The 23,896-nt window shown below is 48.4% G+C and overlaps 1 protein-coding gene across 1 annotated transcript in view; it reads right to left on the bottom strand.

Moving 5' to 3' along the window:
- Window positions 1-23,896, bottom strand: part of RFX4 (regulatory factor X4) — a 134,682-nt gene that overhangs the window by 75,887 nt on the left and 34,899 nt on the right. Inside the window, exons 4-5 of the mRNA XM_008705653.1 lie at window positions 17,049-17,172; window positions 199-260 (exon numbers count right to left, since the gene is read on the bottom strand). Of these exons, the coding sequence (XP_008703875.1) occupies window positions 199-260; window positions 17,049-17,172 (186 nt within the window). The remainder of the gene's footprint in view (window positions 1-198; window positions 261-17,048; window positions 17,173-23,896) is intronic.

Raw genomic sequence — 23,896 nt, 5'->3', positions numbered from 1 at the left:
GGGCCCAATGGCCCGGGGCCTTCCCACAACCTCTCTCTCAGGGGCCATGGGAGAGGGGGCCCTGCTGTCTATGTCTCCTCCGTGCCAGGCACAGACTTCCCACCAGGCCTGTGAACGGAGCTCAGGATAAAAGACCCGGAGTGCAGGCCTGATTCAGAGACGTGCGCTCTGTGGACGAGACGGCCTCCCGGTGCTTACTTTGACTGTCCTCGGGTCCCGAGTCTTCTGGTGGTTAACTGTGGAAACTGCTGCCTTATGATCTGTAAGTCAACACAAGAATCAGTTACCCATCGGGAAAAGTTGGGAGCACAGTCACTGCGTCTGACAAACAGCATCCAAAGAAAAGGGAAAACATATGCCCTTGACTGCAATGATTTATTGGGAGTCGGTTGGGACCCTGGAGAAGATACCAGTGTTGGGACCTGGGGAGGGGGGGCAAGCAGGGGAGTGATTGTGAAGTTCTGGACTCTGAGGGAGTCTCACTTGGCTGCCCTGCACTTCGCCCTGCTGCTCACAATGTGGGGGGAGTACGAGGTGATGCAGAATGTGTCAGTCCCGCCACCTAAAGCCTTCCAATGGATTCCATTGTGCCTGGAATGAAGACCCACCCTTGGCCTCTGTCACCTGTCCTTGCTCTTACCTCCTGGTCTTCCTCTGCTGTGACTCACCCTTACTCACCAGACTCCAGCCACACTGGCTTTTTAAATTATTTTCCCTATTCCTGAAACACACTAGGCTCGCTCCCCCTGGGGTCCTTTGTAAGGCAGTTCCCTCCACCCCGGGATGCAACCTCATCCACATCCCCGCAGGACTGGCTCCTTTGCTTACAACATTTGGGTGCCTGCCCAGAGGTCTTCTCTGACCAGCCGGGGGTGGGGGGAGCACCAGCAATCCTACACCATCTCGTGGCCCTGCTTTATGTCTTCTTCTCACTCCACACTCTGAAATTATCTTGTGCACTTGCTCCCTGCATGCCTATTTTCTGCCTCCCCGTACTTGAATGTAAGCTCCCTGTGAGCAGGGACCTGGCCCCAGGCTTGGCACCTGTGAGGAGAAGCCCAACCCCTGCCCAGGGGTATGCTCCACTCATCTCAGTGCTGCCTAGGATAGTCACAGGGATTTGTAAGAAACTTTGATGTTTGTGGAAAGGCAGGATGAGGCAGGGGTTCTGGGGAAAGGCGTTGGAGCTAGGCTACCTGGATTAGATAGATCTAAGCTTGGCCACTTGTTAGCTGGGGACCCTTAGTGAGGCGCATTACCATTCAAACAACTCAATTTTCTCAGAGAACTCTTGTAAAATCTAGTAGTAAACATATGTGGATAATTTGCAACAATGCCTCGCACTTAGTAAGGGCTCGATAAACATTACCTGTTATTACCACTGATTGTCCTGATAACTCATCCCCTTTTACTTCGAGGGACTTTTCTCATTTCACCCAACTCTTCCAGCCTCCCTCCTCTTCTCATACATCACCAAGCAGGCACGCATGGTCAGAGAGAGCCTGCCTGCAGGCTGCCCTTCATGAGATGAGACCCAACTGCCGACTTCCCACTGGCGGGGCATGAACAGAGTGCCTTCTCAGACATGGGGCAGAGTCTCTCCTGACCTGTTCACATCCTCTTCCATCCACACCGATACGCTCTCATGGATGGATCTGCTCAGTCCTCAACAGACACTTACTGACACCCTGCTAGTTAGTTGAACTTGGACGTGCTGTTTAATTTCTCTGCGCTTAGTTTCCTCCTCTGACGTCAAGGGACTTGGAGGTTTATGTACTCCTCCCCAGATCCGAGGGATAGGTGATGGTGACCTCAAGTAAGTCAGCATCGGTGGGATGGAAGGAAGTGGATGAATCAGAGAGAAATTGAGAGTCTGGAATGGGTGCCGTGAAGATGGACCATTTCTGTACATTAGCAAGCTGTCCCCAGTGTGAATAATGGGACAGGTTTTCCTCATCTGAAAATGGGTAAAACAAAACAAAACAAAAACCATGCATTGCTCACAAAGATGGTTAGAAAATCTAATAAGAGAACATGACGATACTGCTTTAGGAAATAAAAAGGGCTTCTAAGATGTTATCTGATAGTGATGATACTGCAGGAAACAATGCAGTCATTCTCTGAAATCTTGGAGGGCGTTACTTCTGTGGTTGACACAGCTTGGTTTCTTTCACCCTAACTCCTGGCAGCTGAGGATATGGGTTCTCACTTTGTCTATGTCCCTCTCAAACTGCTGTGACCTGAGGAACATGCAGGATTCAGGGTGGGGTCTGAGCAGGGTCCGCGACGGGGCTTTCTAAGCACTCTGCCCGTGATGCGCACCACGGTTTTGGTGGCCTCACCACCTCTGGCCAAGGACGCCCTCAGACTTTCATCACAGAACTGGTCTCATCACAAAACTGCCAAGATACGAAGCAGCTGTTCGCAAAGCTGCAATACTGAACTGTTTTAGACACGCGGATAGAGATCGAAGGAAAATACAGAAAGCAAGAAGATGGAGGGGTTCTTCACTTGGTTAAACGGGCGTTACGATTTGGGTTCAGAATTTCCTATCCATCCAATACAATAAAGTTCCAAGAGCCCCAGTCCCCACAAGATAAACACACACACTAGTTGCTTAGGAAAAGCAGAGATTTTTCTGCATTTGGGTCTGGGGAGATTTCCCCCATACAGCAGCAGGCCATTCAGTAAGGCACCACCTTTAATGCTCTGATATCAGCAGACATTTGGAAAACGATAACATTAAGTGCTGTCCAAGGTGTGGCAAGACTGAAGCTCTCCCAGCTTGCTGACCCTGTTTATGGGTACAAACCTTCCCCGAGCATTTTCACAATACATATTGATGAGAACCACAAAATATTCATAGCTTTTGGTCTATGAATTCCAAGGAACTAATCTGAAGTAAGAGAAAGCTATGTGCAGGGTTACTAAGAAGACAGAAAAAGTGGAAACAGTATCTAAGTGTCCGATGGTAGGGAGCTGGCTAAATCAATGATCATACATGCGCTTGGACCACGACGCAGGCATTAAAAATGATGTAATGTGGGGAACTGGATGGTGCAGTCGGTTGAGCATCCCAGTCCCACTCTTGGTTTTGTCTCAGGCCCTGATCTCAGGGTTGTAAGATTGAGCCCCAGGTCGGGCTCCAGGCTGAATGGGGAGTCTGCTTGAGACTGTCTCTCCCTCTCCCTCTGCCCTTCCCCCAACCTCCCCCTCTCAAACGAATAAATCTTTTTAAAAAATGATAGTAACAAAAACTATGTCACAGCACAGAAAGTTTCTGTATGACATAATGTTAAATGAAACAGCATACCTCACCCTACGTTGATGCTGTGCTTATAATTTATGTTTTTACAAATATAGGAATGGAAAGGGAACAAGGAAAAGTAAAAATGGGTATTTGTTAGGGTAGTAGGATTGTGACTGGAACAAAAAGTTTTTTGTATAACATTTGTGTACAAGGTCAACTTTTTCCGTAAATAAAAAAAGGGTTTTCTTACTGGAAATATTCCTAGTTGACAAAAGAAGTTCAAGATGACCTTGAAAGAAGCACCAGAAATCTTCCAGAATGTTCTGGTGGCTCTTTCCCTTTTTCTTTTCTTTAAAAGAACCACCGCCTATTCCCTGCAAATTATATGTAGATAATAAAAAAAACCCAGCATTTTATTCTTCCTGTTGTTGTTCCTAAGCTTTATTATACGTGATTTCAGAGAATGGGCAAAGTCCTGAATCTTTCTAAATACTTATCCAACAGCACCCTATGTAATGTCCTGGCCCTAGGCTAAGGTACTAGGGCCACAGACTCTGGTCTAGAGATGTTCCAGAAAGCCCCCAGGAAACAAGGACAGGTTTCTGGAGCTATTTGTTCTACCTGTAAGAGGCAATAAAACGCACAATCGGTGTGCTTCACGTTCTCTGTGCTGTGACCCCCGAGAAACAGAAGAGCAGAAGATGAGGTCGGGGGGCCAGGACGGGGTGATGGAGCACAGCCACGTGGGGCCGCGTGCGCCTGTGTGAGCACTTCCGCTTTTACCCTGCATGAGATGGGGCAGCTTCACAGGGAACAACTCCCACGCGGGGAATTGGGGAACCAGTCTGACTTACCTTTCCAAAGGATGGCTCTGGCTGCTGGGTGGAGAGGTGACCATAGGGGCCAAGGGGTGGAAGCAGGGAGGCCATCAAAAGGCCGCAGCGTAGTCCAGGCAGGAGACATTGCGGCTCAGCACGTTAACTCATCGATTCAATCCGTGGAAGAGTAAGGGAAGTGTGTCTTGTTGGCTGGCCACGGAAGTTGTTTCCAATGTTGTGTTAACAGAAATCATGCTAGAAGCAGTACCTTTTGCACCATGATTTTTATTTTTATCGCTAGCATTTTGGGGGGGCTCCCCCCTCATAATAGTTTCTTGGGTGTGGAGCTGCTTGATTAAAGGGGAGAAGCACTTCGAGGTTCGTAAAAGATTTCATCGAGTTCCTTCCCGTGAAGTGTGGAAGGTGATTATCACTTTGAAAACAATGTGCTAAACTCAAGAGCCAACAGAGACCTTCCATTTGAGCATCATGGCTCTTGTCTATGAAACGGGGATAAAACGCTTGCTCGGCTGACCTCACAGGCTTACGGCAAGGCTCTAGCTCCACAGGCTCTCCTGGCGGCACAGGGGGACAGTGACCCACTGACAGGCAGGGCGCTGGAGCAGAGGGGGCTGCAAGTGGTAACACCCCCTGTGTCCACTACCCTCAACCTCTTCTAGCCCATTCTCTTCACTGACAGAGCTACCCTCGGATGGGTTTTTGGAGGATCCCCATTCAGCTCGTTTTCTCAGGCTTTTGTGGTGTGTCCTGGTCTCCCAACAATATATGTGTTGGGATATTCAGTTCTCTTTGTGAAAATACTTTTTATCCAGAAGTACTGGAAGGCCAAGTCCTCTCCTCCTCCTCCAAAAGGGAGGAAGGTAATTTCAGACAGAGAACTAAGAGGAAGGGCCGGCTGGGGGGTGGGGGATGGGTGGGGCGCCGCTGCACCACACCACGTTCTGCCCAAATGGAGGTCAAGACTTTTCCCACTCTGAGCAAAGAAAGGGCTGTAACAGACCGCACCTCCTCCTTCCAGCCCAACAAAAACCTGTGGGAAGGGGGTTTGCTGCTTTTTTTTTTTTTTAAGTGTTTCTTACGGGGTGCAAATTACAAATTATTCTCCTCGCTTTTCACCAAATAATCAGCTGGTTGGTCCCAGAATCTGAAAGCCCAGCGCAATTTGGTTTGAGTCTCAAAATGCAGAGTCGGTTCAGCCCCACTAAGGCTGTTCAGCTTTTAATTTCTGGAGCAAGACTCAGCAAACAGTCAAACACTTTTGTGGAGCCGTGAAAGCTGAGTTTCGCTGTTTGATAAATGAGCAGACGGCAGGCAGCCCCTCTTTCTCTTTTTGTACGGATTCAATGAAGCCTGCCTAAAGAACACCACATGCTGTTCTAGCTACTGATCTAACATTCCGCAACATCCCAGCCTTCCAAATTCCCTTTAATTACTCGGGAATCCCACCCTTCTCCCTTTCAGCCGAGGCAGCCGGGCTGGGCCGGGCTGGGGGCTCCCTGGGGCTCGGGTGGGAAGCGGAGCAGCTCTGCAGAGCTCCTGTCCCGGGAGCTGCAGGGATTCTTCTTGGAGGTGGTGGCCAGGTTATCCATCTGTCTCGTCCATGCTTCTCCGCAGCCGACAACACACTGCTCCAGGCTGAAGGAAATTCCGCATGTGGGCTATCCTGACCTCATGGTGAGGGTGCGGTTTTTTAAGAAACGTGAGTTTCAGGCACACGTTTCTGAAATGGCATATTCAAACCACGGCCCTCCTTTAAGACAGGGCAAAGGAAAGAGCCACCCCACCGTGCATCAGCAAGGACCAGGCACTAGATGAGCACGTTACAACGTTGAATTTATCCTAAAAATGACCCTGGAGGAAAGCATGAAGATCGCCGTTTCACAGAGGAGGTCCTGGGATCTACGTCCATTCAAGGCTGCTCAGACCCACAGACTCCAGCCAGTGGGAGAAGCGGGGTCCCAGTTCCACTGTCCTTCCTGTCCCTTGCTTTGGCCGGCACCCATGGGAGCCAGCAAGGGGTCCACCAACTGAGTGTGAGACCCCTGACGTCCTCTCTAGATGCTGCCTCAAGGGACACCTTTAGAGCCACTCGGGAAAGCCACTGCATCTCGTGATTCTTACAGACAGGCTTTGTTTGATTCTGACCTCAAACCCGATGATCTTGATCCTGCTTGATCTCCAAACTCAGTCATCAGGGACGGCTTCGGTTGTTTCCAAAAATTCAATCCACCCTCAGTAGGCAAAGATTTGCCACCAACAAGAACCGATCCAAAAGAAGTTCCAAGGTAATGGGATAAGTGCACATCCTCCCACACTTTGAAGGAGACAAACTCATGTGTATAAAGGAGTCAAGTATGCTTAAAACAGTTTAAAAATAAGAGCCGTGGGTCTTAGTTCAGAGGTTATTTGGGTGTGGGAAAAGAAGAGGGACAACTCAAATAGCAAGAAATGAGAAATTCGGTACGATGACAAGTTGTCGTTTTGTAACCGTGTATTGCAAACGTCTTGTGCCTTCTCTTAAAACACACACACAATATTGCAAACACAAGAAAGAGATGATTAGGGAACGCGATTGGTTAAAGGGATTAATATCATCACAGCTTGAAGTCTGGAAGTGAGATACGGACTCACTTTCCTTGTTGACAAGAGATATCACCCCTTTAACAGAGAAGAAAAAAAGTTAAGTCTGGTGGTAGCAATAAGGATTTTTAAACAGCCTACCTCAATGCTTACATTTTGAAATGGGTGTTTGCCAGAGTGGTGACACTATGCTGTGCCCCTCTGGCTATTCAACAGTTTTTTGTAACACTGACTGGGCACCCGGCACCGGGGGTGGGGGGTGGGGGGAGGTAGTCAATGGGGGTAGGATACTGCAGGTTCCATAGGAAATTCCCCAAGAGCAATTTCAAACATTCGCAAGAAATTCTTCTCTAGTGCAATGAGGCAGAAATGGAATTTCAAATCGTGTGTGTGGATCAAGGCAGGATTCTGTGAAAACCCCCAGGGCCAGGAGGGTAACAGCTACTCTGTTGCCCCGTAAGAGGTCCCATGGAGGACAATTCCAAGAAGTCCCAAATTCCCAGTGAGCCCAGTATTGTCCTGAGGCTGCCTGGGTGATGTATCACGTGTGTGAGTGTGAGAAAAGACAGTCGTCACACACGGATTTAGTTAGAATGAGGTGAGTTACATAAGCTACAGGTTAAGTCAAAACTGGAATAACTCTGAAGGCGATAACAAGAGCAGGGGAGGGCGGCAATGGCAGCATGTGTGAGAGGCAGGAAATTTTTAGAACAATTGTTCTCAAGACTGTTCAGAAGGAAGAGTCGAAACATCGATGCTAGGGGTGATATATTAAAAACACGTATTAAAGTCCTGAGATGTTGCCATGGTGAACCAAAATCGTAATTACCGCTCGCGTGCATCGAGTGTTTGTATGTACCAGGCACTGAGCCAAGGAAGTCCCTCTGACAGTCATCCTGTCAACAGCTCTCCACGTGGTTGCCGTCACTGTCCCATTTTGTGGATGGGGAAACAGAGGCCCAGAGCGATTCAGAGATCGTCTGAGCTCATGCAGCGGGTAAATGGTGGAGACGGGATGCGAGCCCACACAATGTGACTTCTGAGCTCTTAGATGGCATGACACGAGGGACACCTGAAATAAACTCTGGGATCTGGGGTGAAATCAGACCTGACACAGACACTCCACAGCAGACACTTAAGGTGAAGGAGAACATACACGAGAATTTAAAGTTGAAGGAAACTCTATTGATGTACTGAATTGTTTCCTTTCAAAACTGGAAAGAGACCATTCCTGAAGGATCCTAATGCCTCAAGAGCACCTTGATCTTCATCTGTGCCCCTGCAGGGGCACACGCGGGTCTGGGCCAGGGCGGGCTGTCAGGACGCTCGAGGAAAGAGGGCAGGCACGCAAAACCAGAGGCACCTCTGCTTCCATCTCTGTTCTAAGCACATGCAGCTGCCCCGAAGCACGGGTCCCCAGATCACGCTTGGCGTTTTTTGGCATTGCTCAAACATGGCCAGCCGTGAGGAAGGAGCCAAATACCCAAGGAAGAGCCACCCGCAGCCCAAATTGCCAATTACCTCAAGTCCTCATGGGGAAAAGGCAGGCTATAAATAAACTCAATTCACACATCTGTCGCGCCAGCTTCCCCTTCTCCAGCCTCCCTGCTGCTTCCTGGTGTCCCCGCCCCTCGGCAGGCACCCACTGACCCTGAGAAAACCACTCGGTCCCTCTCCTCATCTCCTCAGCTAGAAAAGGAGTGTGTGTGTGGGGGGGGGAGGGGTCTCACCAACCAATCTCTAAGTCCCTTGAATAGACTAAACTCCTTTAATTTGAGGTTTTAGTAACCCATATGTATTAATGAATTACCCTGCTCTGCTCTCGTTGCATTTTTAGAGACTCAAGGAAAGGAACTGAGGATTCGGGGACATCAACAAGTCTTCAGGGGACCTGCAGTTTTGAGCCTAACTGGCCTCTCCACAGATTCAAATTACACTGTGTCACAGCTGTCTAGTGCCTGTCCACGAATCTGCCTCTTGCTGACATGTTCAACGATGCTGACCATAAATCACGTGACCCTGCCACAGCCTTAAGAGATCACATTGTACCACCTCTGTCGCTTCCCCTGGGTTCCTAATTTGAGAGTGTTCAGGACATGCTTTCAGGATCCTGGGCTCCATTTCTTAGTTGTGACACATGGAAGGATACACGGGGGCCAAGTGGGGAAAGAGGTCAAAAGGTCCAATCTTCCAGTTGGGAGATGAGTAAGTCCCGGCAACGTCATGTTTAGCATGGTGACTATACTTCAGACTTGCTCTACATTTGAAAGCTGCTAAGAGAGTGGATCTTAAAAGTTCTCATCACCAAAAAAAAAGTTCTCATCACAATGAAAAAAATCATTAACCATGGGTAGTGATAGGTGTTAACTAAGCTTATTTGGTGATCATTTCGTGATTCACATATATATCAAATCGTTATGTTGTACACCTTAAACTAATACGTTGTATGCCGATTATATCTCAATTTTTTAAAAAAAGGAATACAATGGATTTTTAAAGTGCCCTTATGTGGATGAAATGGTGCACTGTTTACCCCTTTTTCCTTATTAATCAAACTCTAATTTTTTATTCCAGGAGGCAATGGTCTACATTTTCATTTTTCCCTGACAACCAAGGGCAGCAGGTGAGATGCAGGGGACATCACTGGGCAGGGCTCTGGGAAAGCTCCTGGAGACAGCTGCTTTGGCTGGAGTTTTGACCTTTCTCTTCTTACCCCCTTTTCCCCGCTTGTTGCCTGGAATATAGCCTTTGTTGTCCAGTAGCCACTTCGGACCACGAGGTGCTGCAAAGTTGGAAGCCATCTGCCACACAAATGGCCGAGCACAGAGAGAGAAGGAACCCAGGTCCCTGAGGTGCTTCTAGAGCTGTTATGCCAGCACTGGGTTATCACCTTTTATACTTACTCTATGTGAAGAAAAGTAAAATCACTCATTTATTTATGTCACTGGGGATGGAGAGGGGCATTTTTTACCCACAGTCCCAACACAATTCCTAACCGATCTACCTGCTGATTTCCACCCACGATTTACTTCACGGAGAAGGTTCCAGTGGCCCTGGAGTCAGCCGTGTCATCTCTCAAAAGGAACAAAACCAGCATCTAGCTCACAGGGCCGTGTGAGGAGAACACGAGATGCCGCCATTACAATTCCTAGCTGCAACGTCTTTCCAGCTCATGTGGTAGAGATCCTCGTATGTTTGTAGACTAACTTCCGCACGTGACGGATGGAGGGACTGAGATGTAGAGAGTGAGGGTGACAGGCCTCAAGTTCAGGACTCCACACCTGGCATTGTTGGAAACTCCTGGCCTACAGCACACGGTGGAACCTCAACAAAGGTCTATTGAAGAAGACGTGTTTTTGCCTTTCAACCGCTCAGCAACGCCTGTTACAGAAGCTTGGAAAGCAATCCATTTGTATGTCAGAGATGTGCTCTGCCTCAGAGATCTGAGGCCCGTTTTTGTTTCCAAAAAAGCTCAGCTTCCTGCTAAGCACCGAGACAGATGCCCCATCTGTGTGCAGGTAGAGTTTTTGCTAAGAGTTTCCAAAAGACCAGTGGAGCCTCAGGAGAAAGAAGTATTTGGTGACATTGAAACGCCCTCTTCAGCTTCCGTAGATCTCACAGGGCAGCGGTGGGAAGAGGCTGACCCTAGGTATCTGGGGCTGCTCCCAGATTGACCTCGCTCTCGGGCTGCTGGCCATCCCCCACCCCCGAGGAGGCAGCAGTCTCCCCTCTGTGTCCCTCCACTCATGGGTATTCCAGCTCAGGGGCACGTCCGCCATCATGTTCTGTGGTTTTCCATGGGGATGTGTCCCTTCTGCAGCCCGCTCCCCTTGAGGACAGACTGTCTTCCTCACTCCACTCCCCACCTGCCCACGCAGAGCTGGGGCCACAACAGGATGAGGTCAATGACTATCTAATAACTGGGTGAACACAAGGGCTGAGGGGGGGAGCAGTATGGGGAATCCTGGTGGTGGAGTTCACAATGCCTGGAACCCCTGGGTGGGCAAGATTTGAGGGGGCCTTTCTCAACTGTGATGACCAGCACACTGGCCCCTGACAGATGGAGAGGCCGAGACTTCACTCCCAAGCTCCACCATCTGAGAGATTGCCAGCTGGCTGCTAATGACTACACCAAAGTCCAGAGGCCCACTGCTTCATTCTCCACACAGACCCACCTCCCGCCTCCACACATACACCCTACCCCCAAAATAAATGCTCTGAAAATGAGATAACCAGAATTCCTGGTTCACGTCCACTTACTGGCTATGTGGCCTTACCTCTCTGGGGCTCAGTTTACACATCTCTATAGTGGGGGTAATAACAGTTCCTACCTCATGAGTGGTTTAGGGGAGGCTGATATATGTAAAATGCCTACAACAGTGCCAGATCATAGAAAATCCTATGTGGTTGCCATTTTTATTAATTTTATAAAAAGTCTGTGGATGCTGCATTCATAATTAGACATAGCTAAATACATCTGACATCGGTTAAAAAAGAGTTATCTATTTTTTTTTTAAGATTTACTTATTTAGGGGCGCCTGGGTGGCACAGCGGTTGGGCATCTGCCTTCGGCTCAGGGCGTGATCCCGGCGTTATGGGATCGAGCCCCACATCGGGCTCCTCCGCTATGAGCCTGCTTCTTCCTCTCCCACTCCCCCTGCTTGTGTTCCCTCTCTCGCTGGCTGTCTCTATCTCTGTCAAATAAATAAATAAAATCTTTAAAAAAAAAGATTTACTTATTTACTTGAGAGAGAGAGAGTGTGCACAAGTAGGGGGAGGGGCAGAGGGAGAGAATCTTCGAGCACATTCCCCGCTGAGCATGGAGCCTGATGTGGGGCCCCGTCTCATGACTCATGAGATCATGACCTGAGCCCAAACCAAGAGTTGGATGCTTATCCAACTGAGCCACCCAGGTGCCCCAAGGATTATCTATTAATAAGCTTGGGCAATTTAGCTGGATATGATGTCATGTGTAGGCCAACTGATCCCTACGATCTTGTGTGTGTTTCAATTTACAGTTCCATTATAAAATTTATTTTACTGCTTTTGCTGGAAAACTAGGGTTGCCATTTTGGAAGTATTTTTTCTCAAGCTGACAAGCCTGCAGACACCAGCAGTAGGAGGAAAAGTTCAGGGAAGAGTGGAAGGTCAGACCATGTTCTCCCCCTCCATAATGCAGGTCTCCAGGACACATGTGGTCAAGGCTGAGCTGAGGGTCAGGGAGACCTTTTCAAGTGGATTTGAGGCTGCAGGTTTTGATTGGAGTACTAGACTGGACTTTAACGTCTGAGTCCAAATTATTGAAGAGAGGCTTGTTCTTATAATCAATAACCAAAAAGCTATTAAACCTGCCATGAAACCATGGGTCAGGGAAGGAGGTTGGCCATAACATGGTAGAACAAAGCAAAGTCTCTTTCTGTTTGTACACTGCTGAGTCCAGCCTGTTCCATACACTAGTTACCTTTGCGGGAGCTCATTTGGGCATCTCTGAGAATCAGGGTGTAATACTAGGTATGCAGTGAGCTGGCCAAAACCCTCCAACACAAGAACAGAGCCATGGGGTGAATCCTCAGTGGAGGAGAAAGAGCAGCCTGTGGGTGGGTAGTGGAAGGGAAGGTCAGCTGGAGAGCCCATCCCTTTAGCCAGTGTGGATGGAGCTCCGTGGGGCTCCCCCAAACGCATGACTGGACTCTTCCCCCAGCAGATGGATGGCGAGCCCAGCAGAGGTCACTAGCAGGAGGAGCCCTCACAGAGCACTAGCTGGTCAAAATGACTCCTGCTGACTTTCTTCCTCCCACCCTTCTCCAGGGTCCCTCTGCCCCAGCCCTGAAGAAGTCAGAGGACAGGGGGAGAGCCCACCATGGCCCTCTTCCACAGAGCAAATCCTGAGCCTCGGGAAGGGAGAGGCTCCGATTTCGTGTCAGATGGAAGTGTTTGTTTTGTTTGTTTTTTGTCTCTTTTAAAGATGTTATTTACCCATTTGACACAGAGAGAGAAAGAGAGAGAAAGAGAGCGCACACAAGCAGGGGGAGCAGCAGGCAGAGGGAGAAGCAGGCTCCCCGCTGAGCAAGGAGCCCGATGCAGGGCTCAATCCCAGGACCCTGAGATCATGACCTGAGCTGAAGGCAGATGCTTAGCCAACTGAGCCACCCAGAAGCCCACAGATGGAGGTTTTAAACCAGACCGAATGGGACTTTTTCAGGGCTGAGAATGATTAATTATCTATCCAAGACCAAAATGATGGCTGAACACCGTCGGAGGCTGTGGGGCTTCGCTGTGATGTCATCAGAGGACAGAGCAGGAAGGCTAAACAGAGGACCCTGAAGGTGGTCCTTCAAAGTTCAGGAAAATACAATCAGTTTCCACTGGTACCTGAACAAGCTCCTCCCTGCTCTGCAAACAGGCTAATGGAAAATGGATACAATGCCTGTTTCATATGGGCCTCATACAGGTCAAATTCACACGCGTCAAATGATTCCGGTGTCCTTGGCAAATAGCCGTAACATAAGTCATTCAATCTTCAATAAATATCTGAGGCTCTATTATGTGCCAGGTGCTATTCTGAGAGCTGGGGACGCATAGTGAACAAATCCTCATGGAGCTCCATTGCAGAGAAGGAGGCAAATAAAACACAAGCAACTAACATATACATACATACATTCACATATATGTTAGTTGTGTCATATATATATACATGGTAGTTCTATATAATATATATTAGCTGTAACATATAGTGGTAGAATAATAGGCAATGACATATAGATAACTATCCATATAACATGTAATATATTAGTTATATCATATAGATAACAGTTGGGACAGTGATAAGGGCTATAAAGAAAAATAAAGCATGGTAGGAAACAGAGGAGACAGGATGGAATGAGGCCAGTTTTAGATAATGGTGCCTTCTTCCACCGGTAGAACACTTTATAATTTTAAAAATGCTCTCCTAAGCACTGTCTCATTTTATCCCTAGAGTAATTTGGGGAGGGATTATTCCCGTCTAGAGGTAAGGAAATGGGAGCTCAGAAGAGTTCAGTGACTCCAAGCTGGGTGACCTTTCGTTACCCTGGCCAGCAGAAAAGCAGGCACAAGACCAGCTCGGCTCGAAGCTTCAGCATTCTCTGCGATCCCTAAATTAATTCTGGGACCCAAAGTCAATACGGTATTACTGGAAGCCAGTGCTCATGGAGCTTGGCCGCAGTGCTGGAAAGAGAATCTCTTTCAGACCTTACTTGCAGCAAAACAATTGCTGCCCTCCCCTCCCTTTATCAAGGACAGTATCCCAGCCAGGTGACATGGGGGGAGAGCCTTGCGGCCTGATGCCCATTTCACCCAGCCCACTTGCAAGCTGGGGAGGTGGGGGTAGGGGGAGGAAGCTGCCACCAGTGCTGTTTTTCTCTAAACATGAAGCCAAAGTATTGAACCTTGCCTGCTCAGAGTTACAAGTTCAGAGATGAATCGAAAGTTTGGATGGATCTGCTCAAAGGAAGGCTGCCCACGATTACATCCCAGGCTTCACAGAACAACCGGTCCCTTTCTCTCAGGGGGGGATGGCGGCTGCAGCTGGGAGCCCTCAGGAAGGACAAGCGTGGCCGGGACTTCAGTTCAACGAGCTCAGTGCAGAAACCCTCAGCAGGCTCCTTCTGTCCTCTGTGGCTGGAAGGCCAGCCCCCGTTCCCAGTGCATTTGAAATCGATGGCAAGGTACCTGCAAAGAGCTCTTGCATTTGTGCTTTTAATACCATTGGAATACGTCCTTGCTTTTGGACCAAAGATAAGATGGGGTTTGGATGTCTTTTTTAGTGACTATTTTGGAAGGAGCTGACATTGTAATTCTTAGAGAGAAAAAGTTATTATTTGGAAAAAGATTTTGAAAAGCCATTTGGTATAAATAAGACCCGTGGGCATAGAGGTCAGCAGGAACAAGGATCAGAGAACAGAGGCGAGGGGCGCCTGGGTGGCACAGCGGTTAAGCGTCTGCCTTCGGCTCAGGGCGTGATCCCGGCGTTATGGGATCGAGCCCCACATCAGGCTCCTCCGCTATGAGCCTGCTTCTTCCTCTCCCACTCCCCCTGCTTGTGTTCCCTCTCTCGCTGGCTGTCTCTATCTCTGTCGAATAAATAAAATCTTAAAAAAAAGAGAGAGAGAACAGAGGCGATTTGGTGGAGGTTGCCCCAAGGAGGAAGAGGGGGTGGTGAGTTGTGGGAGGTGGTGGAGGGGGAGAGAGGAGGCCGCTGAGCAGAGAGGGCTGAGACCAGCTGTGGAGAACAGGCAGTGGGGAGGCCCCGGGGGCCTCCAGTGTCGTGGGGAGGCTTGAGATGGGGATATCCATTCCATTGGACACTGTTTGGGATGTAACCCTCTCCTGCAAACTTCAGTCTACTGGGATCACAGATGCTTTCTGCGGGCTGTCTGGTGCAAAGCAAAGAGGACCCCGAGTTTCACTGCTGGCTCACAATGGTTCAGAACAGTTTCTGTCCAATAATACTTCCTGGAATGATGAAAACATTCTATCTGTACTGTCCTATATTATAGCTTCTAGTTACACGTGGCCAGGGAGCATCTGAAATATGGCTAATGTGACTGAAGAACAGAATTTCTTCTTCTGTTTAAGTTAAACAGCATATGTGGCTAGCCGCTACTGTCCTGAACAGCACAGGTGGAGAGAGGTTTGTATGCAGAAGAAAGAGTCCCAGGTCAGGGGGACTCAGAGAAGCTAAGTGATGAGTTCAGGACAGTGAGCATCCTTGACTCTCCACTGGGGCGCCTGTGAAAGAGTGTGGATGCGAGTGAATGTCCATGGACCCCAGACATGTGACAAAGCTCCAGTCTCCCCTGCATTCCCGGTGTGCTCTTCCTTCTGAGAACCACCCGCTGAGGGGCTCACCAACGCCCTCCCTCCACTGTGAGGCTCTCCACAAGTGGGACCCACACCGGATTCCCTCCCGGGTCTCCACAGAACGCGGTGCCTGCCATGCAGCCCATCTCGGCCAACACCGACGGACTGGAAAAATGAATGAAACGGCAAAGCCGGTTTCCCCACTGACTTTTTAAAACAATTATTTGCACGTATAAGAAATAGCATGAATGCATCACAACAACATCTGCCCTCCCCTAAGTCACAATGGAGCATCCTCGCATTTATTGAGTGGAGCCAATTCTCAGCCACATGGCTTTGAACTTTCCTGGGGGACTGGCTCAGGTCTGACACTGCTCTCTTTCCCCTTTTTCCCGCTGATGATTGATCTGTTGGGTTGGGGATCTGAAAAGGGAATTCGTGAAACGTCTACACTGACCTCTTTCTGCCACTTCAGTCCTTGTTATGCCCGCACTCAGAAAACTGGCAAGGAATTTGGTGCAAAACACACCTGCTTTTTTGTGAGGAGACGCAGCAAAATGTATACGTGGGGAAAAGAAGCTAATAAAAAGAAGAAGAGTTTGGATGTACCGACTCAAATTAAAGTGGGTATTTTAGAGGTATAAAAATCTATCTATCTATCTATCTATCTATCTATCTATCTATCTATCTATCTATCATCTATCTATATTTTAAGATTTATTTGGGGAGTGGCACACAGAGAGGGAGATAGAGAATCTTAAGCAGACTCTGCACTGAGTGTGGAGCCCAATTCAGGGCTCGATCTCAACCCTGAGCTCATGACCTGAGCCAAAATCAAGAGTTGGATGCTTAACTAACTGAGCCACACTGGCACCCCCAAATCTATATTTTTATCTATGAAAGAGACAAATGATCGGTCTGAGAAGAGCGCCCCAACAGCGTTCCTTGGCCTGTTAAATATGAAAGATGAGAGATAACAAGTTTCTGTGGACACAACCCAAAGTGTGGATTGTATTTTTACCGTGAGATGGACAGACAGCAGCCAGGCCTGCTGTATTATCACAAATATAGTACCACGCCCCACAGAGGATTTTCAGACCGCCACGCTAATGATTTAGGGCCATTTTCCAGTTTCTCCAAGGTTTTCACATTACAAAGCCAAGCAGTCTGCCCGCCCCAGACTCCCTGACACACACGTTAACACACGTGGGAGTTTCGTATTTGCCTCTTAGAGGAAAAAGCCACTTTCTGCAAATTAAGGATTGAGGAAACTCATGTTAGGTGTTTGCTTTTTACTTTATGACCTGTCTGTATCGTTTGGAATTTTTAATACTTTGGTATTACTTCGTTTTGGGATTCGGCTTGGTATTACTTTGTTAATAAGTGTTTGCACTTTAACTTACAGTAAAGTTACCAAAGTACTTATTTTGGTAACTTAAAAACAAAAGCAGTGAAGACGTTAAAGATGATTAGGAACCATGCATAAGTGACTTAGAAGAGGGGAGGAAAAGGAATAAGCCTGGGCAGGCCGGACTCACCTTTCCAAAGCTGGCCGCGTTGACAGGCTGGGTGTCGTTCTTCTCGCAGAAGTCCAGGTAGTGCATGTAGAGGGCACTGCGCGGGATGCAGACCCCCTCCGCAATTTCGTAGTTTTCCTCCAGCCTGAGGAATAAACGCCCAATGAGTGAACCTCAAGCAAGAAGGGCACGTGCCTTCTAGTCCTCCTCCAGAGACTTGGAGAGAACTCTTCCTCCAAATGGGGAAACCGAGGCCCAGGAGGTCAAAGCAACCTGCCCGAGGTCAGGCATGGAGTTGGTGGGGTAGCAGGACTGGACTCGTGGTCCCTGTGGGTATGACCTTGGGGCACTTGCGGCTCAAATTCCCAGGCCCTCTCCTCCGTGCTGTCATTGGTCTGGGCACATTCTGGGTGATTCAGTTTCCCCCAAACTCAAAAAAAAAAAAAAAAGATACAAGAGCTTGTAGGCGCCCCATTCAGCCTCGCTTTGACCCACACACTCGCTTGTGCAGCCATTTCTAGCAGGTGTCACGGTGTTGGAGCGTCTTTGCTCACAAGAGCAGCGCCATGGGATGGCCTGGGGAAACACGTGCCCAAGGGGAAGCCAGACAGCTGGACAGCCAGAACCCCACTGACTCAAGGGAGGTTTTATGACCACAGCGGGGGCCGAACCCCTTGCTCTCTTCAGGATCACCTCTCCTGTGCTGGAATTATGATTCCATGCTTATTGCCTTCTCAATTGAGTACAGGTTAGGAGCCCAGGGTGGGGGCTTTGCATGGGGTTCAGACTCCAGCGTTGTCACCTGCTGGCGTAATGACCTTGAACAAGTGATTTAACCTTAGACCTCAGTTTCCTTTTGGAGGTGCTGGCTGTAATCGCCTTCTAAGCTGTCGTGACGATCAGATGTCACACGTGACCTGTGCCAGCACGTGCGAAACGTGATAAGCACTTGCATGTTGGACCTCATCATCCCCCACTCCTCCTCTCCATAAAATCTCTTTGGGTACCTAGATGTCCAGAATCTGTGCTAGATCTCGGGCACATAAAAGTAAACAAGATATAGTTTATCATTTCCCCCCTCTTTAACCCAAACACCAGAGTGTAGGCATCAGAAAGAATCCTGCCCCCTCTGTCATAGACACGTTGGAAAATCTAACACTCCTTCCAACAGAACTGCTGGGACGCATGACAATCTGGGGACTTCCCGTTGGGCCTGTTGCTTTTAGAGCCTGGGGCACACGCTGCTCAGCTAACTCACCAACAGAAAATATTCCTCTTTTGATCACAAATTGGATTTTAGGAAACAACCCAAGGTTACTTGGAACCAACTTTGAGGGATAAAGTGGCTGGAATAACCCTTTCATCCCAAACGTTTTTTGGGGGGGAAGGGGCAAAATAAAGCATGATTCTAAAGCAGTGGGATAAATATCCTCCAATGGCTTCTAACTTCTCTGGGGGCACTTGCCAAAGATGTGGTCCAGCGCGGTCGTAACTGTGAAGTGGAATGAGGACACGGCCTCCCGAGGTGCCCACTTGAAAGGGCAGCGCTCGTTTGGCTCATTCCGACATGCGGTTGAAAGAAAATCAATTCAATCATTTCATATCCAGACTCCACTGATGATTTCAACCCCAGCCATGCTCAGATGAATGAAGAAGCCTGGTGCTGAAGGGTCTCACCATCTCACCCACTCCCCCTCTTCGGGGAAGGGGAACGCTGAGTAACTTCTGACCATTTTTAGAAGCGTTCCAGGAAACAGTTTATGCAATCCTTTCTGTGTGACCTAATTCCTTGGGACTGGCATGGTGTCTGAGTCACTCCTGCGTCCCTGGAGCCCAGCACAGTCCTTGGCACACAGCAAGTGCTCCATAAGTGCTTGATCGCTAGATCGTTGCAGTCATGGATCCATTCAACAAATACGTATTGATCTCCTACTACCTGCCAAGTGCTGGGGATGGCAGGGTGAGCAAGACATTCCTTATTTGCATACAGGGAGCAGATTACTGGTGGGCAGACGGATAAAAACACAGGTAAGCTTTAATTCAACAAATATTTATTGAGTTCCAGGCAGTATTTAAGACATTAAGGAAATAGCAATGAACACAACAAAGGCCCTGTCCTGAAAGGGCTTACATTCTAGTACACGTGTCCCTAACATCGTAAATCAGAACTCTAAATGTGGTTCCCTGTGGGAAAACGCTGTCACACAGAGATCAGATTTCTTAGGACTGTCCTAAGCTTCAGGTCTGCTATGAATGGGAATCAGCTGTCTAGCTTAGCATGGACCCCTGCATGCCATTCACCACATTGTTCCTCTTTAAAAGTGAGTTCAGAGGTCCAAATAACCAGCTTATGCACAAACTTGTGTGGGCCATCTGAATACAACAGTTTCACAAACCAGGGTCTCACAGACATGCTTTGTTTGACCTGAAAACAGTGTTGGCCCAACTTTTAAAATCCAGGACACCTCACATACGAATCTAGCTTCTCTTGAAAAGGCTGAGATCTGGCAACGCTGAGCCCATATTCCCATATGACAATAATTGGCCAGAGGTATGTGTGCCCTCGAGTTGGCCAGAGGCCCCACTCCTCCCTCCTTTTCTGACACCTAATCTATTTCCCGTTCCTTGTCTGGCTCCTGCAGGCCCTTGCGTTGACCTAAGACACAACCTAGGCCCTAGTTCACTCTGTGGTCTGTCTGGGGAGAATGACGCACAGAAATAGGAATAGTTAAGTACGACAGGTGCAGTCGACGGTGGGAGACTCCTGTGTAGACGGAGGAGACGATTAAGGCTCGTGGATGAACTGGGATTTGAACTTTGTGACAACGACAATGGTTAGCATCTGCTGCCAGGCCCTGGGTATCTGGGATCTCTTTCCATCCTCACCATAACCATATAAAGTAGGTATCACACCCACGTTTTAGATGACAAGACTGAGTCTCAGGGAGTGGAACTCATGTGCCCATGGTCATGCAGCCAGTAAATGGGAGAGTCTTACTCTAAACCACCTCAGTGTCCTTGCTCTGGTGCGTGGCGGGGGTTCTGGGTGAGGAGATCAGCGAGGATGAGAGACTCATAGACATATGCTTTGGTTGATGGAGACAATGGTGTGAGCAGAGAAAGGGCTTGCAGAAGAGCCTCTAAAAACACAATACCACGGGGGGAGGGCGTATGCAGAATCTTTTAGTGCCCTCAGGAGAATACGGCCTGGCATAGGAATGTGGCAACCCTTGGAGTTCAAGAGTTACTACAAAAGTGTTATTTTCAGGGGGTGATGGAGCAGAACTCAGAGAACCGAAAAAATACAGATTCAGAGGCAGAAAGAGCAGAGTGTTTCTGGGATGCTGCCGAAGTCTTCACTGTGTCATCATTAACAACAGTCGCTAATAGTAATTTAAAGCTTAATATGTTCTATTAGGCAGCAATGGGCTGACTGTAAGAGAATGTAACAATCAAAACAAAAAAACACCCAAGTTTCATAGGTTTCATCTCAGACTACTAAGAGTCCTATTAAGCAATTTCCTTTCCAAGCTTTGATTTCAATTCTCTGGACTATGGTGGAACATTTTCCAGTCCGACACATAAATACACACACACACACACACACACACACACACACACACACACAACTTGGGTGGCTGCAACTTTGTGCAGGACAAGCTGTGGGGAGGGGAAAAAGTATCCTTTTTTGCTTATTCTTGCTAATGATTTCCTAAAATTAATTTTGGCCGGAAAGAATCCATGGGTACCTCCAACATGCGTGCATCTCAAGCCACTCAGAATTCATCTCAAGAAAGGCATGTGATCCTTTAAAAGGACAGGGGGGCAGTTACATTTTCTTAAGCATGGTTGTGGCCTGATGAGATTCACTCTTTGGAAAGGTCATTGCGGCACCTGCATGGTAGGATGCCAAGGCTGCCTAGTGAGGCCTGGCACATGGTGGCCGACTAAGTAGTATCTGTTGAATGAATGAATGAACAAATGAGACCAGTTAGGAGCCACGGCAAGAGTCCAGGCAAGAAGTGATGGGGCATGAATTGCAGGAGTGGCCGTGGGGACAGAGACAACATCCACGGTGTGGTTCTCCTGTTGCCAGATGTGAGGCTGATGGGAGCCACCAAGGCAAGGTCTCAGGTGCCTGACTGGGCTGAGTACATGGCTGGGGGCCCCATTCCTCATGACTAAGAATCTCAAGGGAGTTATGGGGTGGGGATAATGTGGTATTAAGGAGCACAGGCTCCCAGGCAAATTCCTGGCTCCCCTTCCCGTTAGCCACCTCACTTAAGCTCCTTGTGCCTCAGTTTCTACTTGATGTTCCTGTGGCTTGTTTGCTCCCTAAGTATGGCCAAGGGATCAGCATTAAAATAGAAGACCAAGGTTAAAATACATCCCATTAAATGAACCCATAGCAGCAAGAAACCATTTGAATCCACACGGGTGTAAGTCAGCGTTCACACAGGCTGAGTTAATTAAGCGGTTACCTGCCAAAGGCCAGAGTCTTCTAAATAACCACATTTTGTTCCTCTTACCAGAGCTTCTTCGCCTCAAGGTGTCTGGGTGGCTTATGCCTATGAAGCATTTTAATAAGCTCTATGAATGAATAGATGGAAGTGGCATTCAGGGCAACTTTGCTGCTTGATGAGTTTCCACAGAAAGAGCGTCATGATACCTTTCCCCAAACCTCCTTACAAAATCCAGAGGGTCCGTGCGTGTACTGAAGTTGCTAATTGGAATGTCCGCTTCGCTGACCAAGGCATGGCAGAAAGAAAGGCAGTTAATTATTTCTCTTCATATCTGATGAAATTTCCCCTTTTCCTCCTCACTTGTAGAGGACATCATTAGTCTGACATGGTGAACAATACTCCATTATACCTGGATATTTTTAATGATCACCAAAAAATTCCCACTTCTTCCATTTTCTGATCTTCTATTTAATAACTTGATCATATTTGAATCGAGCCCATCCTATTATGCGGAGATAATGAACTCTAGTAGCCAACAGGAGTCATTATCTGCGGTATACAGTTTGAAAAAGACCTCACGAGGGTTCGGCCGGCGGCGTCCCGGGGTGCAGGAGGAAGCTTGGTATCAGCACCTTACAATGAAGAGCAAACGTTCCAGCACCAGCATAATTGTCCCTGCTGTTCTCCTTTTCAGCCTGTTCTCTTCTATGTACATATGAGCTTTTGGTTCAGAGTGTCCACTGCCCAGGTCCTTGCAGACACGTCTATAGGAGAAACTTTCTCTTCTGTTTTGCCAGCAGATGAGACAGCAGGATTTTTTAAAACTTTGCTGAACATAGTAACTTATTACTGACATTGTCAGAGCCATCCGAGACTGAAAAGTCTATGAAAACAGATTTGCTGAGCGATCAGAGGCCAGATGGTAATCTAAACCCAACCGTGGCTCCCCTCTGCCTCTGTGGAGAAGTCCTAATTCCCTCCCTTGGCATCTCAGGCCCCCACGTCAGACCCCTGACTACTTCTCCAGGCTTCTCTCGACCCACTCCTCTGCACATACACTTCTCTCCAGCCAACAGGACCACTGATCTTGCCACATGCCCCCCACCATGTTCCGTGGTATTCCTACCATGGGAGGTGACCTTCTCTGCTGTGCCTCGCCCTCCAAGGCTCAGCTCAGATTTCCCTCCCCTGACACTGTGTTTAATTCCCACCCAGCCCCGTCTGAGGATGGCCTCTTCATCAGTTCTTCCTCCTTGCCAGACTCATGTATTCATTCACTCGATAACATGCAGAGGGCTGTGATGGGCACCTCCCCGGTACCAAGTAACGTGTGTAGAGGAGAACGTCTTGACAGGGGGCACAGCCTCTGCCCCTAAAGCTCTCACCACTTGCCAGGGATTTCCACAGCTCTTTGTATCCTTTTGTGGCTCCGACAGCCTTCGCGGAGAACCAGCACTGGGTTCAGAGACAGTGCTCGCTGGGTTTAAATCCTGCCTCTGCTGCTTGAAGAGCTACGGTCTCAGGGGTGCTGCCTGTACTCCCAGCGTCTTGCCTCCTTCTCGGTGAAATGATGCATGCAATACCCAGTACTATCTCCCAAGGCCGCAGAGGGACTAAAGAAGCATCACGTACCACCTGCAGCCCGCCGCAGGCTGAGGGGGACCCGGGTGAGCACACCTGTTAGTATTATTCTAGGTTATGCTGGAATGTTCCGGAAATATACTACATCGTAGACTGAGAGTCCTTTGAAGGCAGGAACCAAACCGAATCCCTGTTTGTGTTAGCATAGTTCCTAGCCCTGAACATAGTCAACACTTCAGAAGGCAGAACGGGGGTGAGGGGTGGGAAGGAAGGAAAGCAGACTTTTGTGCAGATCAGAAAAGCTTTTTTTTTTTTTTTTAATCTTAAGATCTGGGTGATTAAAGAAAAACCCTGATTCATATGAACATGTTTGATTTATATTTTCAAGTGCCTACACCATGCCAGGGGTATTCATATTTGCTATGGCTACTTGCACAAGATGGGTGCTTTATCTCCATGACATGGAGGAGGAAAGGGAGGACCAGGGAGGCAACGTGACTTGCCCAAAGTCACTGTGCTGGGAAAAGCCCGGCTTCGAGTGTGAACTCAGGTACGAGGCTTCTAAAGCCCTCACTCGGTGCTATGGACTGACATTCATGTGGTCAGTGAGCCAGCACACATTTATTGAGCACCTACTATGTGCTGGGCACGGTACAATACAGCAGTGAACACCAACATGCAATCCCTGCCACTACCTTTAGGAAGCTGACACTTGATTGGAAGAAGATGGGAACCAAAGAGAGAACACCACCAGACAATAATACCTACAAAATGGGGGGTGGGCTCTGGCCCTGCTAGGTCTGAGGCTGATGCTATAAAAAGCCC

The sequence above is a fragment of the Ursus maritimus genome, unplaced genomic scaffold (assembly GCF_017311325.1).
Source record: "Ursus maritimus isolate PB19 unplaced genomic scaffold, ASM1731132v1 scaffold_21, whole genome shotgun sequence".
In the NCBI taxonomy this organism is placed as follows: Eukaryota; Metazoa; Chordata; class Mammalia; order Carnivora; family Ursidae; genus Ursus; species Ursus maritimus.
Note: the sequence above shows the minus strand (reverse complement) of the source record. Positions and strands in the feature narration are given on the sequence as shown.